At 41.3% G+C, this 23,321-nt stretch overlaps 1 protein-coding gene across 1 annotated transcript in view; it reads right to left on the reverse strand.

Annotated features, from left to right (window-relative positions):
• Positions 1-1,243: 1,243 nt before the first annotated feature.
• The window catches only part of LOC126109461 (CUGBP Elav-like family member 4), a 202,655-nt gene continuing 180,577 nt past the window's right edge, over positions 1,244-23,321 (reverse strand). The window contains exons 9-10 of the mRNA XM_049914489.1: positions 12,525-12,683; positions 1,244-1,371 (exon numbers count right to left, since the gene is read on the reverse strand). Of these exons, the coding sequence (XP_049770446.1) occupies positions 1,244-1,371; positions 12,525-12,683 (287 nt within the window). The remainder of the gene's footprint in view (positions 1,372-12,524; positions 12,684-23,321) is intronic.

Consider the following 23,321-nt stretch of genomic DNA (forward strand, 5'->3'; position numbering starts at 1 on the left):
TGTGTTATTGCACAGCCACATATTGCTGCAGAGACATTTTCAAGATGCTAGAATCATCAGCTGTCATTTCCCTACAGTCTGGCCGATCAGATCACCTAATCTTTATGTGTGTGACTTCTGGCTGTAAGGTTATCTGAAAGACGTGTTCAGTTCTTCAGTTACAAATTTAGCTGAATTGAAGACATGCATTCTGAATGTGATCCCTGAGACACTCCAATCGGCCGTGGAACATGCTGTTTCTTGGTTTCAACTTGTGGTGATCTCACGACAATTAGTAACTGGTGTCATTTCGCTTTTTGTGGGTTTTGGCCCCAGGACAATTAAAAACTGATGTCATTTTGATTTTTATGTGACTTTTGGCCTCGAGATACGTAAAAACCGATTTCTCCCATCTAATACACGATCTTTCTGTGGTGGATAGACTTACCTAATTAACAGTGGCACGACTGTTGACTGCCAAACTTGTGTGGTCAGGCACACTGAACAGTACGGATGGTATAATGTACAACTTAAACCATAGCTGTCAAACTGTGATTAATCTGCCATTTGTAGCTTACCCCATTTACATTAAGACACTTACAGCACCATGTATAGGTGAAACTATTTTTTTTATTTTGAACACATGGCATCAATAATATGCTGTTCAAATTTGATATAATTCAGAGCAGTGTTTCTCTTTCTACCATGCTTTGAAATTGGAACTTTAATTATGGACACAGCGTATGCATTTTCTCTCATTTAAGAACCATTATGTTAAACAATGTACAGTATCTCTTTAAGTGTAACCACCACACCAATTCCCACTATCTACCTTAATATCGCACACTCCAGCTTGACCATTATCGTGATGAACTTTCCATACAAGGACCAGTAAAAATACAATACAAGATGAGGTTAGGAGCTGTATGCAAATTGAAAAGGTATCTATGACACAAGGGAAAAAAGATAACCAAATCACAGGTATGCAATGTTCTTGCTCAAAAGTGGATAAACAGCATAAATAGAAAATATGGAGGATGGTTCAAAGGGGAAAGAATAAAAGGTACACTATTTATAGGTGGAAGGCAAAGTCACAAGAGGATAAAATGAAAAACAGGCAAACAAAAGAGAGAGAAACAGAAAATAATAAGATAGGAAACATGTAGTAAAAACAGAAGTGAAAGGTAGGAGGAAAGTCCATAAATGAATACATTTTTACCACTGCAAAATGTAACAAAGGATAACTCCTATGCCACAGCCGTTGTTAGTATGGGCGATTTGCATCCTTCGGCCTTTTTAGTTGAACTTTCAGCCTCTTCATGCCTATCTGGAAACCATTCATTGCTTGGATGGCTGCCTGCGCACTGGCGGGGTTGTCAAAGGACACGAAACCTGTAAGAAAACATTGTTTTGTGGATCTATATTCTAGACAGAGAAATCGGCATAATGCAATAATATATAGCAATCTGACGATCTCGCCTGTTTAGCTTATACACAAAAAGACACAATAAAACAAATAGAATTACTTAAAGAAACTGCTGAAAAAGCAGGCTTGCAAATTTCATTTGAAAAGACAGAAATCATTACAAATATCAAAAATCCACCAAAGAAAATAACTACGAAATACGGGAAAATACAGGTATCTAAACATTTTAAATATCTTGGTGAACTAATTCAGCCTGTGGCAAAAGGTCATCCAGCCTGCAGGGCTAGAATACAAAAACTAGAGACAGTAACTCACTACTGCAGACAAATGTATTCAAAAAAATGTATATCCAAAAACATTAAACTCAGACACTACCAGACTGTCATTAGACTGCAGATACTATATGCATCAGAAACACTGGCAAATTTTACATACGCAGAACAGATAGAAAATCGTGAAAGACGAATTGTGAGGACAATTCTTGGACACAGAAAAATAACAGATGATCAAGGCAAGCCTGTATAGAGACTAAAAAGCAACAAAGAAGTGTATACGAAGTGCAGCAAAATTACAGACGAAATTAGAAAAAGAAGATGCTCCTTTTGTGCTCACATCATGAGGATGAACCCGAATAGGCTTACAAAACAAATATTTTCGTACATCGCAAATCTAAAAAATAAAAATTTATGGTTTATCAACACAGAAAGAGATCTAAAAGAAATGGACATAGATCAGGAAACAATATTTAACAGAAACCTTTTTAGAAAAAAACTGAATTCATTCACGGGTTTCAGTGTGAAAATTAAGAAGACTTGTGGAACTAAATGGTCTGAAGAGAGAAAAGCCGCCTTCAGCGCAAGAATGAAAGAAGTGTGGACTGAGAGAAAGAAGACTTCCCAGAAGCGCAAGAAATAACTGTTTTCACAGTCTTTAACGGCCAAATTTGTATAATAATAATAATAATATAACAATAACTTCAAAGTAGAGTGCATCTGCAATTACCTTCCCTCAAATATGCATAATTTATTTATTGACTTCAGCAGTGCACTGACTTAGCACCCATAAAACATCAGAAGACAATCAGGTTCATAGTGGCAGCATTATTGAGGTGCTTGAACACGAAGAGGATTAGAATGTCATATATACCGTAGCATTTGCACCTAGTTTTCCTACCGAGGAAGGCTCTGGAGCTCTTAACAATGTGGTCAAAGCCTCAAGTGCTGGAGACTGTACTGATTTTTTTTATTGCTTTCAATTGTTTCTCCAAATGTGTGTTTTCAGCAATTATATCTACCAAATATTATGCAAAAATCATAAATGCACTTCCAGAGTCAAAAGGAAGCTTGCAAATAATACACTCAATCAAGCAAACGCCATTGGCAAACAAGAAACATGTTCACAATGGAACAAAATGGCACATATTTGGCACCATTATTTTACCTAATTGTTGATGAAACTCTGGCTATGTGGTGACACTTCTGTTACTGTAGTCTAGTGTACTGTATTAAGATATTTAATAATTTAACATAACTTTGATACAGTGTATAGGATTGCCAATGCTGGAAACAAAAAGTATCTTAAATACTATTAAAACATGTATGAGACAGGCGAAATTCCCTCAGACTTCAAGAAGAATATAATAATTCCAATCCCAATGAACGCAGGCGTTGACAGATGTGAAAATTACCGAACTATCAGTTTAATAAGTCACAGCTGCAAAATACTAATGCGAATTCTTTACAGACGAATGGAAAAACTGGTAGAAGCTGACCTCAGGGAAGATCAGTTTGGATTCTGTAGAAATGTTGGAACACGTGAGGCAATACTGACCTTTCGACTTATCTTAGAAGAAAGATTAAGGAAAGGCAAACCTATGTTTCTAGCATTTGTAGACTTAGAGAAAGCTTTTGACAATGTTGACTGGAATACTCTCTTTCAAACTCTAAAGGTGGCAGGTGTAAAACACAGGGAGCGAAAGGCTATTTATAATTTGTACAGAAAGCAGCGGCAGTTATAAGAGTCGAGGGGTATGAAAGGGAAGCAATGGTTGGGAAGGGAGTGAGACAGGGTTGTAGCCTCTCCCCCTTGCTATTCAATCTGTATATTGAGCAAGCAGTAAAGGAAATGAAAGAAAAGTTCGGAGTAGGTATTAAAATCCATGGAGAAGAAATAAAAACTTTGAGGTTCACCGATGACATTGTAATTGTGTCAGAGACAGCAAAGGACTTGGAAGAGCAGTTGAACAGAATGGACAGTGTCTTGAAAGGAGGATATAAGATGAACATCAACAATAGCAAAACGAGGATAATGGAATGTAGTCGAATTAAGTCGGGTGATGTTGCTGGAATTAGATTAGGAAATGAGACACTTAAAGTAGTAAAGGACTTTTGCTATTTGGGCAGCAAAATAAGCAATGATGGTCGAAGTAGAGAGGATATAAAATGTAGACTGGCAATGGCAAGGAAAGCGTTTCTGAAGAAGAGAAATTTGTTAACATCGAGTATTGATTTAAGTGTCAGGAAGTTGTTTCTGAAAGTATTTGTATGGAGTGTAGCCATGTATGGAAGTGAAACATGGACAATAAATAGTTTAGACAAGAAGAGAATAGAAGCTTTCGAAATGTGGTGCTACAGAAGAATGCTGAAGATTAGATGGGTAGATCACATAACTAAAGAGGAGGTATTGAATAGAATTGGGGAGAAGAGGAGCTTGTGGCACGACTTGACTAGAAGAAGGGATCAGTTGGTAGTACCGAGCAGGGTGGCGCAGTGGTTAGACACTGGACTCGCATTCGGGAGGACGACGGTTCAATCCCGCGTCCGACCGTCCTGATTTAGGTTTTCCGTGATTTCCCTAAATCACTCCAGGCAAATGCCAGGATGGTTCCTCTGAAAGGGCACGGCCGCCTTCCTTCCCCATCCTTCCCTAATCCGATGAGACCGATGACCACGCTGTCTGGTCTCCTTCCCCAAAACCAACCAACCAACCAGTTGGTAGGACACGTTCTGAGGCATCAAGGGATCACTGTAGTAACACTGTTCACGTTTACGTAGCACTTCACTTAGCATAGACCGGGACTGTGTCCTAGTCATGCCCAATGTTAACTGACTGGGCACGGCTCATGCTGCCTGAGTTGTTGTTACGCCGGCAGAGGTCGCGTCCGAATTCTCGCGTGTCCTCTGGTGGACGGGACTCTACTTGAGGCAACTACCGTCTGTGACACGCCGTGCCGATGTGCGCCTCCCGCGATCTTTCTGGTGGCTACTGCACTCCTCCTCCTTCGGGGGGGGGGGGGGGGGGGGTGAAGCCACTGTGATCCACTGCGTCGGAAGGTGGAGCGTCGGGTAGGAGCGATGACCTCCACATCCATTGGAAGGCCGCAGTCGAGGGGATCTGCCAACCCCCGAGCCGGAACCTTCGAATACGGCTGGAAGTGACCCACACGAAGAGGCCCCCGTCGTTCCACCACCGGAGCCAGGGACAAAACGGGCGACAAGCTGTCAAACTCCAGATCCTGTTCCACCTCGGGAGGGGCAAGACCCAGTGGCGGAGACGATGGGGTCGGGACAACCACAGGTGAACCAGCCTCCTGAGAAACCGGGCCTTCGAGGGGGGCCGGCTCTTGCTGGGGCATCGCGAACGATGGCGATGCCGGTGCGGAAGCTACTGGAGGCTGTGAAGGCTGAGAACCATTGCAGTGTGGCAGAGTCACAGCAGGGAGAGGCGGTAACGTCCCCTGAGAAACCAACACGGGTGCCGGCAATGGGGAAGCCGGTGTCCGAGAGGTCGGAGGGTGGGTGCCCAAACGTGGACGTAGCTGATTTTGGTGACGACGTACCACCCGGTCCCCCGCCTTCAAGGTATAGAGCCGGCGGCCATTTTGGCACAGGACCACCGCCGGTATCCAACGTGGATTGCGACCAAACCCACGGGCGCAGACCGACATACCCAGTGGAAAGCCTGGTACTCTGTTTTGCGAAGACTGGTGAAGACCAGGCCAGAGGAGGTGCAGCAGAGTCCTAGGTTGGCGCCCACGGAGGAGCTCTGCGGGGCTGCGTTTTCCCATTGGTGTGGTCCGGTATGCCGTCAGGAAAAACGTCAATGCTTCCTCTGCAGGAAATTTTTGCACATACTTTTTCATCTGCGTCTTAAATGTGTGCACCATGCGCTCGGCTTCCCCATTCGATTGTGGATGGAAGGGGGGAGAGCAAACGTGCCGAATACCGAAGCGCCTACAAAAATCCTGGAAGGTCTGCAAAATAAACTGCGGCCCATTGTCTGAGACCAGGGTGATTGGCAGACCTTCCACAGAAAAGATTTTTGCTAGTGCCTGGATTGCCACCTCTGAAGTGGTTGAGGAGCAGCGGACCACATATGGGAATTGGGAATAAGCATCAATGACAATGAGCCGAAAGCCATTGAGAAACGGGCCCGCAAAATCGATGTGAACACGTTCCCATGCTTGGGTTGCCGGCGGTCATGAAGAGAACGCTGCCCCGGGAGATGCCTGTTGGCTTGCACACTGGGAACTGGCGGCCACCAAGTGCTCAATTTCTCTGTCAATACCGGGCCAGTACACATGTCTGCGAGCCAAGGTTTTAGTATGGGAAACACCCCAGTGCCCCGCATGTAATAACATGAGGACCTCCCTTCGTAAACTTGCAGGAACAACCACGCGAGGAGCTGTATCATCGGTAGCTAGAAGGAGAACTCCTTCCAAGACCGAGAGGGGGTCTCGTAGAATAAAATAATTATGAAGAGGGTCCGAGGCCCGGCCTGGAGGGCAGGATGACCACCCCTGCTGAATGAGGCGAACTACTTGCCAGAGAACCGGGTCAGCTGTCATTTCCCTGGCGACTCGAGAACTAGTGATCGGGAAGCCATCAACTGCTTGGCGGGATGCCACATCCAAATGAAAACACATAATCTCCTCTCGATCGAACGTAGGATCCGGGCCCACCAGAAGACTGGAAAGAGCATCGGAATTGGCATGCTGTCCGGTAGGGCGAAAATGAATGTCATAATGGTACTTAGAGAGGAACAAGGCCCAGCGCTGTAGTCTGTGGGCCACCCTATCCGGAATCTGAGAGGCGGGGCCAAATAACGATATTAACGGCTTATGGTCAGTGATTAACTGAAACTTCGTGCCATACAAGAAAGGGTGAAACTTGGTAACAGCGTAGACAATGGCCAAAGCCTCTTTTTCCACCTGGGAGTAATGGGCCTGCGTGGGACTAAGAGTTTTGGACGCAAACGCCAGTGGTTGCTCGGAACCATCTGCATTGCGATGGGCCAGGACTGCCCCCACCCCATACTGTGAAGCATCTGTAGCCAGGACCAATGGCTTATGGGGGTCAAAAGTAGCCAAACAAGGCGCTGACATGAGGAGGCCTTTCAACGAGGTGAACGCTCGCTCACATGCAGGCAATAAATCAAAAGGAACACCCTTGCGCAGAAGGCAGTACTTGGGGCGGGTTATGGTGGAAGTCGTGGGAATGAACCGGTGGTAATAGGCTATCTTGCCTAAAAAAGCTTGTAACTCTTTCAGCAAAGCGGGCCGAGGAAGGTCGACGATACCTTGGACCAAACTTCCTAGTGGCTGGATGCCATGCTGAGAGATGGTGTAGCCCACATACTCAATGGAAGGTTGGAAGAAGTTTGACTTATGCAGGTTGCAACGCAAGCCCACAGACCTGAATTTGAGAAATAGGGTGCAAAGGTTGTGCAAGTGTTCCTTCATGCTGCGGCCTGTGACAATTATGTCATCCACGTAATTAATACAATGAGGGACTGTCGATGTGACATGCTCAAGATAACGCTGGAATATCGCCGGGGCACTGGATATTCCGAAGGCCAACTGCTGGTATTGGTAAAGGCCAAACGGGGTGTTGACGACCGCTAGCCGTTTGGAGTCCTCATCAAGTGGTATCTGATGATAAGCCTCTGAAAGATCGATTTTCGAAAAATATTGGCCTCCCGCCACGGCGGAGAACAATTCATCAGCACGAGGCAAAGGATAGGTGTCCACCACCACCGATTGGGAATTAATGGTGGCCTTGAAATCGCCACAAAGACGTAATTTTCCCGAGGGCTTCCTTACAACAATGAGGGGCGAAGTCCACTCACTAGAAGAAATGGGAAGAACGACCCCTAGGGCTGTCAGCCGGTCTAGCTCTTCCTTTACCTGAGGGCGGAGAGCCAAGGGGATCTGCCTCGCGTGTAGAAAACGCGGGCGAGCCGACGCCTTCAACGTTAAGTGAGCTTCAAAATCTGAAACACGCCCCAGGCCCTCCTCAAAGATATCTGGAAAGTCTGAGATCAAAGATTCCAATGATTGATAGGGAACGTCTTCGGAGACCAACTGTATGGTGTCAGCGATAGAAAAACCGAAAGCTTGAGAGGCATCCAGGCCAAAAAGGTTAGCAGAGCTCGCATCACTGACAACAATAAAAGTAATAGGCCGAGTGCCTGATTTGTAAGTCACGTCGGTAGTGAATTGACCCAGTAAGGGAATGAACTGTTTACCATAACCACGTAGACGCCGGTAGACTGGCGCCAACGGGGGCGATCCAAGGTCGGAATAAGTTTGTGCATTCAACAACAAAACTGCCGCACCTGTATCTACTTGCAGTTGCAACCGGCGTGACCGAACCGACACCTCGAAAAAGAGTTTGCGTGCCGATGCGTCGGGAGCCTGGCCCGATGAAACTTCCTGAATGTCAACGTCCATGTCCTCTGTACCTGCTTCCTTCGATTCTTTTGAGGCTGAGCAGCAAACTTTATCAATGTGACCTTTTTTATTACATTTGTGACAAACGGCCCAACGCTGGGGGCACTCTGACCGATCATGATGTATATAGCACGACGCACAGGACGGCAACAGGGGCTGGCAGCCGGAATTCTGTTTAGGCTCCATGTGGAAGCTGCCATAACGGCCAGATTGTACCGCCCGCACGTCGTCCACCCTGGACGCAGTGGACGCGGACGCGCCGCCCTGAACCGCCGCAACGTCACATCACGCTTCCAGCTATTGACCTGCGGCGTGAGAGACTTCATACGATTGAGCAATGGACAGGACTTCCTCAAGGGAAGGGTCTTCTAACTGCAGGGCCCCTTGCCGGACCTCCCTATCTGGGGCCGAACGAACAATGATGTCGTGTACCATAACGTGGGCATACGACTCTCGCGACTGCTCCGTGACAAAATGACACTTGCGACTAAGACCATGAAGGGTAGCGGCCCACGCCCAGTAAGACTGATGGGGCTGTTTCTTGTATTGATAGAACTCGACCCTAGCTGCCACAACATGCGTGCGGTGGCAATAATATGAAGACAGCAATGAACACAATGCGTCAAAAGACAAGGATGAGGGTTCCTGCAACGGCGCTAGCTGCCGCAAAACTTGATACAGGGAGGGAGATATCCAAGACAAGAAGAGAGCATGACATACCTCCGCATCAGCAACATGAAATGCCTGGAAATGCTGCCGAAGGCGATGTTCATATGCGTCCCAATCCTCTGCCGTCTCGTCATACGAGGGAAAGGGAGGAGGGAACGGCGCTGGAGCAGACTGCATGGAGAGCAACGCTGGAAACACTTGTTTTATGGTGGCCATGAGCTCCGTCTGCTGCTCAACCAAAACCCGCACTAAATCCTCCATGCCGTGGAGAAGCTGCGAAACCGGAACAATGATGCAACACGCGAAAGAACGACCCTACTCATCGCCAATTGTGTAGTAACACTGTTCACGTTTACGTAGCACTTCACTTAGCATAGACCGGGACTGTGTCCTAGGCATGCCCGATGTTAACTGACTGGGCATGGCCCGTGCTGCCTGAGTTGTTGTTACGCCGGCAGAGGTCGCGTCCGAATTCTCGCGTACCTTCTGGTGGACGGGACTCTACTTGCGGCAACTACCGTCCTAGACGCACCGTGCCGATGTGTGCCTCCCACGATCTTTCTGGTGGCTGCTGCAATCACCAATTTAGTATTGGAGGGCAGCACGAAGGGTAAAAATCGTAGAGGGAGACCAAGAGTTGAATACACTAAAACAGATTCAGAAGGATGTAGGTTGCAGTAGGTACTGGGAGATGAAGAGGGTTGCACAGGATGGAGTAGCATGGAGAGCTGCATCAAATCAGTTCAGGACTGAAGACCACAACAACAACAACAATATTAAATCCCAGTTAATCATTCAACAAAGATGGAGATACAGAGGCAAGGATTCAATAGTGAAAATTCAGCTCTCTGTTGATTCCCATTCATCGTGAATAGTGGGACATGAAAATCATGCCAGAATCATAAAACTTGCTTAGGTTCAGCTTGTTGGGCCTTCTAGAAGTGCATAAGATCAGTACTCCCAAGGAGCCATGTATCCAAACCTCAACTGCACACAGCTAACCATTATTTCAAGCTACATCCTTAAGATTAGCTACTGCCTCTTTGAGAAACATCACTCAGTGTCACTGTTCTCAACATATTGATTGTTGTTGTTTGAATCTCTGTGGAAAATGTTTGAAATGATACCTGATAATTTACATTCTTTAATATGTTATTGGAAAATGGAGAGTAACCTATCTGGTTGAGCCTCTGTGGCTCATAATCTGTGACTGTGACTCCCACCTGTACCAAAATTACCTTTGTAATGAAGTCAAGCAGATTGTAAGGGATATCTTGGAAGTTTATTACTGATGGATATTGTATATTAAAATACTTGTGTATCATTATCTCCATTGGGAACATTGCCTAGTAAAACACTGCAGTCCACAAAGAGGTCAGCAAGTACTGATAACAGCTGGAAGCATCATTTGTTCATTCGTTCACTCACACATTGCGTTGCATGGAACAAGTCCAATTCTACATTAACAGTCGGAAGCAACCTCACTCTCTCTTTCTGTAAATTACACTAACAACAGATCATAACTAGCACTAATCTACTCAAACTGATTGTTATGCTGATTACTGATATGTATGTAAGGAGAACAACAGTAACTTTGAAAACAGGTACTGCTGCTCATGTACTAGTCAGCTGCTGTTATTATCTGATACTTCAAACAATGGGGAAACGGCCTTGCCACAGTGGATACACCGGTTCCCGTTAGATCACCGAAGATAAGTGCTATCGGGCGTGGCTGGCATTTGGATGGATGACCAACAAGGCCACCATGCGGTGTTGCTATTTTTTGGGGTGCACTCAGCCTCGTGATGCCAATTGAGGAGCTACTTGACCGAATAGTAGTGGCTCCAGTCAAAGAAAACCATCATAATGACCGGGAGAGCTGTTTGCTGACCACATGCCCCTCCTATCCGCACCCTCAGCTGAGGATGATACAGCGGTCGGATGGTCCCGATGGGCCACTTGTGGCCTGAAGATGGAGTGTTTTCAAACAAAGAATTTGTTATAACATCAGGTTTAACAAATATATTTCAAGGACGACACAATACATGTAAGTCACAGATCAAATAAACAAAGTAAGATGTGTGTACACTGTAACAGTCCAATCAGCACTGAGTCCAAATCTAGTGGCCGCTGGCTGGCTGGCCGCTTAGGTGGCATGGCTGCTGCATGGCTGGCAGACAGCGCCACATGTAGAGGATGCGTGTAACAGTGAGGTGGCACTTTGAAAGATCGGAGAGTCACAACAGCATTTGGGTAACTTTACACAGGCAATTATCAGCTGTCTATAAAGTAGCAAAATCTCAATGTATCTGCCACAAATACGAGGTGCAGTTCTCATTGAGGTGATACAATGTGTGGTACAATGTTCGTTGTGACCTGCAGTATTGATACAAAAGCAACTCACATCAGTGGAGTCCATAGAAATGTAGTGGAAGAACAACTTAACTGGTTCACACTGGGATGACAGTGATACAATTCTCTGTCGTATTTCCAGTGCAGCACAAAGTACTGGCTGTTCCACGCAACCATATCATATGATACATGGGGAGGGAAAGTTTGTCAAAGAATTGTTTTATACAGGGTGTTACAAAAAGGTATGGCCAGTTTACATTTGGTGCATTTTAGGTTATACAATGCTGCATATCAAATGTAGCTAATACATTGAATCTGTTTTTAATGATGCATGGGCAGCCATACCTCTTTCCTCTCTAGCGAGTACATGATGTATTGGGAAGTTGTTCCGCAAGTTCTTGCCATCTGCTGTCTCATTGTCTCTTGTATCACTCCTGTCAGAACACTAGTGTAGCACAGATAACTGTAAAATTGTGTGACCTTTATTGCAGCATGTTGTATCACTTAACATATTGCTTCAGTGAGAACTGTGACTTAGATATATGAAGTATTTACATTCTTCAGTCTAGAGAGAGGGTGCAAAACCTATATGGAAATTATTTCTACTCCTAGTATTGTGGTTGTGATTTGCTGAATCGATTGTAAATTCACTCTTGTTATTAACCATAAATACCAGTAATGTGTGTATGTATTGGCATGTAAGTGTAAGAATCCCTAACTCCCTGAAGAGACTTCTGGAAGATGTTCAGTTATTAGCTGTACACAATATTCTTATTGCACTCTTTTGTAGAATAAGTGCTTCACATTAGCTGTAGTTCTCCACAAAATTATGCAACTGGACAGAAATAAATGAAAGTATGTTTGTAATCTTGTCTGAGAATGATTTCTGAGCTTTTGGGTTAGCATATATGTTGGTGCCATTCATCTCTGTCCATGAACTTCAAACATGGAACCTGATCCAATGTACTGGTTCAGTATTTTGTTTTAAGTTACCTTCTGAAAACTTTTTGAGAACATGTGAATCGAGGAGATTGGTCTACCATGAGAAGGAAGATACTGGCATTACTAGCACATGCTTCAGTCACTCAGGTAATAGACCTCAACTCATTGACTGGTTACGAAGATTATTTAAGCGCAGAAATAGTGAGACAACACAATATTTTGCCTGAGAGGCTGTCGTAGCCAGAAGAGTTATATATTTTAGTGACCTAATGTTATTTTTGACCTGTCTAAAAGATGAGCTGGCAAAGATCTGTGAAAGAGTGACAAAGACCTGTGAGAGAGCAATATGATATTATTTTTCGACTTTTCAAAAAACTTGCTTTATATTTTGACTTACCAAAACATTTGCATTGTATTTTGACTTACCAAAACATTTGCTCTGGTTAGTGGCTCGGTCAATGAACACTTTGGAGCTGATGACATTTCCAAATGGCAGGAACATTTGCATCAGCTCGGCATCGCCGAACTCTTGAGGTAAGTGGTAGATGAAAAGATTGCAGCCTTCTGGACCGGAAATGGAACAGCCTGCAAACATATCTGATTTAACGATTGAGGGTAGTTTCTTGAAATTTGTGAGGCCATTTTTTCTTAAGTTAACATTGTACAGTAAAGATAAAACTACTGAAGAAGATTTGACAATATAGTTTCAGATTTCTAGCTGGGACATATAGCTACATGATTGTATGTTAAGTAATATCAGACCACTGGAAATTAAACAATCTTCATTGGATTAGTGACCAATAAGGTTATGAAAGAAATGGTATGAACATTAATTTTTTCTGTATTTTATTTTATTACTAATGAAGATTGCTGCAGTGTCTTGCAAAATGTAATTCTTATTTGAAAGTTGTTTCCAATATTTTTATTAAGTATCATGAGGTAATTCTTTTTATTTCAAATTTAATTTACATGAAAAATGAATAAAAACCCTTCAGATATAAGCTGAATGGCAAAATATTAAGAATTCTGCTAAAAAAAAAAAAAAAAAAGAAAAAAGAAAAAAATAACGCTAACCTGACCAGGGAACTGATTTTTTGCAAAGGAACAGGTGAAAGTATATTAAAATTTGCCATTGATACTGTTATTCTGTCATAGAGAGTAAAAGATTTGAATGATCAGTTGAGCAGAGTGAGTATTGTTTTCAAAAAAGGTTATAAGATGAAGATCAACAAAATTAAAACATTGGTAATGGAATGTAACCAAATTAAAATCAAGTGATGCCAATGGAATGAGAGACTGAAAATAGTAGCTATTCGGGTGTCAAAGTAACTGATGCCAGAATAGTGAAGGAGATGCAAAATGTAAACTGGAGACAGCAAGAAAGGCTTTTCTGGAAAAATAAAGGTTGAATCTAAGTATAAGTTGTAGGAAATATTTTCTTAAAGTATTTATCTGTGGTATTGACATTTTTATAGTGAAACATGGCCACTAAACTGTATACAAATAACAATAATGGAAATTTCTGAATGGAGCAATGTGTAAAATATGGGAAAGTCAACCACTCACCTATACCAGACCAATGCACGGAGCACAGAAATGCTTAGCAGAAAATGGCATTCACACTAGCTTTTGAGCACTGGCTCTTTTTTCCAACAGAAGTACACATATGAAACCACACAGACATTGACACATACTCTCCTGTGATGACAGCAAGCCATAGCCATGAGAGTGTGTGTATGGTTGTCTGTGTGGTTTTGTGTGTGTGAGTGTATGTACTTTTGTGGGGAAAAGAAAGCTAGTATGAATGCTGTTTTCTGTTACATGTTCCTGTGCTCCACATTGATCTGTTATAGGTAAGTGGTTGCCTTTCCCATATTAAACAGTTAAAGAGAATAGAAGCTTTTGAAATTGATGTGTGGATTGAGCAACTACTGGAGTCACTGAATCAAATTACAGATGAAAGGAAGTTGTGGCACAACTTGATATAAAGAATGGGTGGTTTGATAGGACACATCAAGGAATAGTTAATTTGGTAATGGGTAATGGAGGGAAGGGAGAGAGAGAGAGAGAGAGAGAGAGAGAGAGAGAGAGAGAGATTTGTGAATTGTAGACAGGGACTAAACTTTAATTACAGTAAGCAGGTTGAAATAGATGTAGACTGCAGTAGTTATGTGGGGATAAAGAGACTTACAGAGTATAGATTAGCATGCATAGCTGCATGAGACCAGTCTTCAGGTTGAAGACTACCACAACAACAACATTGATATATGGGCGATTAGTTTGGAAATGTATCATTCCCTATGAAGTAAACAGCTCTCTGGAGAAAAAGAGATAACGTGTTAATTATAGATTTCTTATGCAATGTGCAGTTGGGACTCCAAATGGTTGAAATGCCAGTACAGAAAAAAAAGTCAGCTGTGACATTGGTACATACATTACAGGGAGACAGAGTTTGTTTGACAAGGCAAAGAAAAATTGAATGTGACTAGTTAGATTCACATAGGAAAGAGGAATAGCCTGACTGAAGAAGGAAGAAATATTATGGTTTAACTAGTTGTTGATGACATGGTGGAGTTGGAACATAGGCTTAGATTGAATAAGGATGGAGGCAGAAAGCCAGCTGTGGCTGTTTTTAAGGATAATTCTGTCATTCATATTGACTTGTCACAGAAATTTTGTATCTGAATTGCTGGATGAGGATTTGTACTTCTCTTCTCGATGCAAATCCATTGCGTTAACACAAGAATGAGTAAATGACAGTCAAAACTAACAGAGAAAGTTTCGTGAGGAGATATGGAATTCAGACAGCAGCAATGTTGGAGGAGGCAGATGGGAAGAGTTAATTGTAAATGAGGTGCCATAATCTACCTTGGTCAGACAGAAAAAAAGATGTCATATTTATGATGGCACGTCAAAATTCTGGTTCTGGGACCACAAAAGAAACGACAGAAAATTGTCAGTAGTGTCAATCTACTGTCTTGATTTATTCAATGTAATAGTTCTTTGTAGCAGAGAACAGAGTCGCATACTTCATAACTACTACCATGAACCATGTTTCAAACACTCCTTACCAAAATGTATAACAAGAAACAGACATGGATCAACAACAATGCTATTATTTATTTTAGTAGAAAAGATCTATACACATAACCTAGTGTTAATTATCACTAACAATATGAACATTGATTTTCAGAAATTTGCACAAATCACATAGTCATTTAAATTGAAAATGTCAACCAGCAGCTCCGCTGTTTTTCTAATGATACTTCAGACAGTATACTGCCATTTGCTTTTACAGTTAATTTAGTTTGTCTCCACAAATGCACACATATTTTCAGAATCATATTTGAGGATATACAGTTTCACCATCATATTATACTGTATCGTGTATTCATTTGCTGTGTTATGCATACCTTATGATTTACCAAAGGTTGCCTTGTGCTTATTGTGAGCCATAAAATTATCCCATTCTTATAGCTACAGTCATCAGTGCATCAATTGATGTTTTATTTTAAAGGACTGGAAGTAGAATTTTTTAAAATATTGTGCATTTTCCAACATTTTAACTTTGTTCATAAGAAACTCAATCAAATACCTTAAGTTAGTTTTCATGATGATGAAAGATGGATCTTTAGATGTGGCCATCTGTAACTTTTGGAATAACAAGTTTTGGCTTTATCAGACTGTCAGTCAGATCATCTTAGTTGGTACTGGATATTGCCTAACAAAAGTCTTTCTCTGCCTTTATCTGAGATATTTACAGTAAACAGTTAAACAGCTGCCAGTCAGTATGATTCAGGTGGTTGGTGGCCATGTGACAGCACCATTATGCAGTACTCTTGTACACTTGCACATTCTCTTCTCTTTCTGTCTGTAAAGATTCTCAAGTTCATGTGCTTTCTTTTTTCTGTTTTTTGAAAATATTACATGATAAAATATTCATGCTGTAAATGATGTATTTATTGTTGTAATTGTGTTTCTTTTGTCTCTCTTTAAATGTCTTTGGCCACAAATATTAGCTGTGTTCTGCTATCTCCTAACATCCTTTTCGTCTTTGGTTATTAACTTCACGCTCATTAGGTTTACACATGAAAGACCCAGCATCAGACATTATGAACTATGAGTTTGAGAGTGATATTTTGCAGTGGTATGAAAAATTTCCTTTGTCTCTGTCCATTTGCATCTGAGTTTACAGTATAAGAAAAATTTGCAATGCAAAGAAGATACAAATTATGGCTGCCACATTGTATTAGGTTTTATTATTTCATTTAAAATGGTATGGGTGACATAATTGTCATAGTATTTCATTATTTGCTCCTTTAATAGGTTTTGTTTCAGAAAACAATTTAGGGACTGGAACTACATTATCAAAAGAAAAGACTGTATCATTATGTAATGCGAAACACAAAGAGCAAATTTTATTTATTTATTTATTCATGGACACTGAACATAATGACACAGTTAACCAATTTCTTGGCAACTTTCTCAACAAATCCTCTACACTTGTTGGTAATGAAAGCCATGCAGACTACACACCTCTAATTGTGAGGGTGTTGTGGAATAAACAGAAAGCTTGACTGTCAGTAAAGTTACACATATGGTTTTTTATAAGACCGTGTCACAACTCCATGAGCAACACAGCTGCACTTGCCTTTTACTTTTTTGAGTCTAAATTCTGAAATTGTTTTGTGGTATGTTATACTTTTAACACTGTGAGAGAGTCCATATACCTGCTTGAAAATGTTTGTGCTATCAAAAGAGAAATGCACTTGAGAAAACTGCAAAATTACAGGGAGAGAGAATGGCAAAATTCCAAGTACTGCCAATAGACACATTTAAAAGTAAAAAAAAACTATTGCACAGATCTGAGAATGGCTAGTTTCTCCCCTAGGGAAGAAAGATGTGAAGATTGAGGAAGACTGGGAGGAATCCCAGTTTGGGACAGAACCATCCTCCTGTATATTTAGGACTTGAGCCTGAATGTAGGTGCACACAAAACCACAATATTCCCAAAAGACACAACTGTACTCCTCAAAGGGGAGAACACAGAGGCTGTTCAAAAAGCTGTGAACTTGGCTACTGAACAGCTCAGCAGCTAGGCTACAATCAGCAGATTCACAACCAACACGAAAAAGACAGTTTCCATGCACTTTCACTAAACACAAAATGCAAATCCCTCTCAATCACTTGTATTGGTAAATAACCACCCAATAGTTACTAAGAGTGTATTCAAATTCCTGGGTCTGTGAGTACAAGGTAACCTTAAATGTAATAAACATACTTGAAAGGTAAGTACCATATATTTAAAAGGTAAGTACCAGAATAAGTACTTGCTGCTATGCACTGAGTGTGCTGAAATAATATGCTAGCCAGAAAACAGAATGAGTACACACTATGCATACATATAGGCTCACCTAAAATGTTGTTGTTGTTGTTGTGGTCTTCAGTCCTGAGACTGGTTTGATGCAGCTCTCCATGCTAATCTATCCTGTGCAAGCTCCTTCATCTCCCAGTACCTACTGCAACCTACATCTTTCTGAATCTGTTTAGTGTATTCATCTCTTGGTCTCCCTCTATGATTTTTACCCTCCACGCTGCCCTCCAATACTAAATTGGTGATCCCTTGATGCCTCAGGACATGTCCTACCAACCAATCCCTTCTTCTAGTCAAGTTGTGCCACAAACTTCTCTTCTCACCAATCCTATTCAACACCTCCTCATTAGTTACGTGATCTACCCACCTAATCTTCAACATTCTTCTGTAAGTACCTAAAATGTAAGTACCTAAAATATGGTCTGATATTATGGGGAAATTCTACAACTGCCCTGAGCACTTTTAGAATCCACAGGAGACCATGAGGATCATTAATGGAAGTAAACCTAGACTCCTGCTAACCCATCTTCAGGAAGTTGGAGATCCTAACACTGCCCTGTCTATTATATTCTCAAGACTGTAAAAATTTTAAAAACTACATAGTGCCAATTGAATCCAGATTCAAGAAAAATAGTGAAACACATAAACATGACACCATAATAAACTCAAATCTGCATGTGTTATGTGCAGACAGTCAACTTTGTCAAAATGGAACATTCCACATGGACCTCCAGCTGTTCAACAAGTTTATCACGTGCCTGAAGTCTATTGAAGAAAATATTCAATTTAGTGAATCTGTGAAGTCTTAGTTACTGTTTCACTGTTTTTACCCTGTAAAAGAATACCTAGAAAAATAATCTTGCTGGTTATACTTAACTGCAAACCAAGAACTATTCAGTGAAGCTAACTAATCTGACCTTTTACCATAGGCCGGCATGGCCTTGCTGTGCTGGTACTGCAAATAGCCATTATTTTTTCACAAGGACATGCAGCTCTTAACAAGTGTAGAGAGCTGCATCAAACCAATTTCTGGACTGAAGACCACAACAACAACAGCTTTTTGTACTTTTAAATATGTCTGTCAATAGTGCTTGAAATTGTGTTTTGTGAAGTTTAGAAATGACGGGCTGCTCTGTATCCCTGTAACTTTGCTTATTAAGTTTTCTCCTTCCTGTAAGCTGGTTGGAATTGTTTCATTATAGCTGCTCTTAATGTCTCCATATATGTTTGCTCTGCATTTATTATAATATTAGTATGATGTTTGTTTTCAGTTATAAACTATAATTACATGTGAGAAACAGCATTAAACTCCTAGTGAGTGAATTTTATATATACAGGAGATGATCAAAATACACTGAAGAGCCAAAGAAACTGGTAGACCTGCCTAATATCGTGAGGAGCCTGGACTCGACTAATGTCTGAAGTAGTGCTGGAGGGAACTGACGCAATGAATTCTGCAAGGCTGTCCATAAATCCCTGAGTATGAGGGGTTGGAGATCTCTTCTGAACAGCACATTGCAAGGCATCCCAGATATTCTCAATAATGTTCATATCTGGGGAGTTTGGTGGCCAGCAGAAGTGTTTAAACTCAGAAGAGAGTGTTCCTGGAGCCACTCTGTAGCAATTCGGGATGTGTGAGATGTCGCATTGTCCTGCTGGAATTGCCCAATTCTGCTGGAATGTACAACAGACATGAATTGATGAATGTGATGAGACAGCATTTTCTTCTTTTAAATATGTCTGTCAATAATACTGGAAATTATGCTTCGTGAAGTTTAGAAATGACTGGCCACTCTCTATCCTTGCAACTTTGCTTCTTAAATTTTCTCCTTCCTGTAAGCTGGTTGGAATTGTGTTGATAAGACAGGATGCTTACATATGTTTCACTTGTCAGGGTCGTATCTAGACATATCAGGGATCTCATATCATTCCAAGTTCTCAAGCGTCACATCTTTACAGAGCATCCGCCAGCTTGAACAGTTTCCTGCTGACGTGCAGAGTCCATTGAATCACGAGGTTGTCTGCATAACCCTATGTGTCCATCCGCTCGATAAAATTTGAAATGAGACTCATCTGACCAGGCAAGGTGTTTCCAGTCACCAACAGCCAGCCAGAGTGGCCGTGCGGTTCTAGGCGCTACAGTCTGGAGCCGAGCGACCGCTACGGATTGCAGGTTCGAATCCTGCCTCGGGCATGGATGTGTGTGATGTCCTTAGGTTAGTTAGGTTTAAGTAGTTCTAAGTTCTAGGTGACTGATGACCTAAGAAGTTAAGTCGCATAGTGCTCAGAGCTATTTTCCAGTCACCAACAGTCCAATGTCGGTGTAAAACTTTGTGTAGCGCAATCATCAAGGGTACGCAAGAGGGCCTTCAGCTCCAAAAGCCCATATCGATGATGTTGGTTTGCGTGCTGACATTTGTTGATGACCCAGCATTGAAATCTGCAGGAATTTATGGAAGGGTTGCACTTCTGTCAGACTGAACAATTCTCTTCAGTCATTGTTGGTCTTGTTCATGCAGGATCTTCTTCCAGCTGGAGCAATGTTGGACATTTGATGTTTTACCAGATTCCTGATATTCACGTACACTTGCAGGATGGTCATATGGGAAAATCCCCACTTCATTGCTACCTTGGAGATGCTGTGTCACATCGCTCATGTACCAACTATAACATGACGTTCAAACTCACTTAAATCTTGATAACCGGCGTTTGTAGCAGTAGTAACCAATCTAACAACTGCGCCAGACACTTGTTGTCTTATATAGGCATTGCCAACAGCAGTGCCATATTCTGCCTGTTAACATATCTCTGTATTTGAATACGCATACCTGTATCAGTTTCTTTGGTGCTTCAGTGTACTTGGCATAGAAGAGGTGGTGCAAAACTATTGTGTAATACCTTATAAAACAAAAAGATGGATACAAATTTGACTTCATGTGAAGAATTTAGTCTGAAGACAGCAAACTATGTCAGAAGTACTAGTGAGCATTCCCTTTAATTATTTATTATTGTGAAATTTGCAGGTGATTAATGATTCTTGATTACCACAAACCAGAATGAACTTCATGAAGCAAAGAATGACCTACTCATAGGAAAGAGTACTATGTCTGTTCATTGTTTTGTATTTTAGTGACTTTTTAATTGGATTAATAAAATCAAATTTGACTGGAAACTGGGTGTTTTAGCCACCTTGTAGTACAATACTGTATATTGTTCTGCAGTAGTTATAGTACTTAATTTCTGTCCCAATTACATATTATTTTAGTATGTCAGGACATCTTTGACACTGATACTGCTTTTTTGCTGGATAGTAAACGAGCACTGAAAATTTCCTTGATTTCTCCATTATGTATTATGCTTGGACATTCCAAAGATAATACTCTTCCCACAAATCTCTTTGTTTTGGGGAATGGGGAATGTTGTTTTGACTGCTCCATGAGAACAGGAACCTTTATTTCCTTGCAAATGTCCATCATTTATTGTATACTACCCCCAAAACCTTTTGCTTGGTTTTGAGAACTGACATTTAATTACAAACATTTTAATATTTTGTTCACTGAAGATCATCATTATTGTTACAGTTCTAAACAAAATTGAGAATCTGAGATTTCACCATACAACATGTAACTTTTAGGGTAATATATGCTTTTCACATGGATATCTCTCATCTGATGCTGCCTCAAAATTTATAGTTTCATGAATCAAATGAAGCCCCTTGTCATTTTGTGATGTACATGCAGTTAAAAAAAAAAGTTCTAAAATGTACTGTAGCAACAAAGACAGTCATAAGATGCAGGTTATTTGGAGAAATGAAATATAGACTACGACAGGGGGGAGGGAAGTGAACAGAAGAGGAATGAAGAATCGGACTGGGAGGACAGAAAAGAAGCAAAATGAGGGAGGAAGCAGAAAGTTAAACACAGAAACTTAACATGAAAATTCCTGAAGGCACACATTCTGGTGACTACAACATTTTTATTGATAAACTCAAACTTTGTTAAATCCTAGGATCTCAGCAGGCAGACCCATTCTCATGTTGAATCTCTGCACAAGTATGACATTATCTGAGCTGCTACTATTGTATCCTAAAAGTACATAATGAATCCTATTCATAAATAGATTTATTGTTGCATTCTTTTTTCCTACATATCTATTCTACAAACAAACATATCCATTGAACTAGGGCCTTATTCTGATAGTGAATAGGTAACCAGAATGGTTTTAAATGATACATTTTTTTATGACTTACCCTCACTTGAGCCCCACTTGCCCACATTTATCAGAATATCCTATTGCCAACCACCCAATTGTTTCAATACATTCAATCTCAAAAACTTTTCAACTTCCTCTACTTCCAGTTTTTTCTATGCTCCTCAATATCTAAACTCTCAACACCCCCCCTCCCCTTTTTACAATCTTTTCAACACTTTCAACCTCCCAGTCTTTTTAAACTCTTAATCTCCATAATCTCCACATATTTTTAACACTCTTAACCTCCCAGTCTCATTCCATCCTATAAATTTCAAGATAATGTCCCATATACAGTGATTCATACATGCCTGAGTGCTCTCTTCCATGTGATGATACTTTTGAAGGGCTGCTCAGGAGAAGGGAAAGAAGAGGTACCGGAATGCCATTTTGTGTTTCGGCCTCATATGGAGTATGCAGTTCTGTGTTGAATCCATACCAGTCGTACTTGATAGCTGATCTTGGAGAGTTGCAAAGAAGAGCTGAAAGATATATATAAAGGGGAATTTCAAGTGCTGCACCAATATGTATGACATGGTTGGTGTCCTGAAACACAGCTCATTAGCAAGTAGGGGGCAACATTTGTGATGGTAATCAGTGATACAGTTATTAGCAGAAAATCCATAGATTACTGATATTTACATGCTACATTGAGATTTCAGTGCATTGTTCTGTATTGGAAGAAGGTGTAACATGGACTTACTTGGGGGGGGGGGGGGGGTGAGGGGGGGTTGTGGTTTGGAGTGGAGACTTAGGTAGTAATTGTAAAATAAATATGTTTCTGGAGAACTAGGTAGTAATTGTAAAATAAATATGCTTGACTACAGAAAGCATTACGCAGATTCACTGTTACTAGAAAGATTTAGAGTGAGAGAAACAGTTTGCACATTGCAATGTGTCAAACAAAACTGTTTTTTAAGTTGGTGTGATTGTTACAGAGAATCCATTCGATTTTCATATTATTTGTTTCATACCACTAACTGAAAATCCTGACTGGACTAGAAACAAAAGTATAAATAAAGACAGCCATTCGTCATATAGTGGGAATGTTGAGCAGTAGTTGGGAAACATATGCCCCTCCCCCTCCCTTGCTACCAATCCAAGTGCACACACGTTTCCCTCCCTCCACCTCCCCACAGCCATGATTACTAGTCTCAGGTCCTTGGGCCAATTTTAAGATCCACTGAAAAAGTCACACAGCAAAGTAAAATGACTGAAGTTAAAGGGAAGAGGAATACAATTATATTTCTATAGCATCTAACTTCCATATACTTAAGAATCTTCAGACCCACTAAAAAGTTTGTTACAAAGTAGCCTGTTAAATCTTCATATGTGAAGGAATGCAGTTTTCTTCTTCACAGTCTTTAGTCCTGTTACTGACGATTTTTTTTCTCAGTAAGTGTAAAGTGGGCACCGTGTCTTGGAAGCAGGAACTATTTGCAGAAATCTGTGACAGTAAAATAAACAATACATCAAGCTCAGCTTCCTGTTCATGTGTCTATTTACTGCTCAACCCTTCCACAGTATGATGAGTGGTTGTCTTTGTACAGACAACTGTTATCTGATATTGGTTGAGAAGGATTGAAGCATCACTGCAACTT

The sequence above is a fragment of the Schistocerca cancellata genome, chromosome 12 (assembly GCF_023864275.1).
Source record: "Schistocerca cancellata isolate TAMUIC-IGC-003103 chromosome 12, iqSchCanc2.1, whole genome shotgun sequence".
Taxonomy (NCBI): domain Eukaryota; kingdom Metazoa; phylum Arthropoda; class Insecta; order Orthoptera; family Acrididae; genus Schistocerca; species Schistocerca cancellata.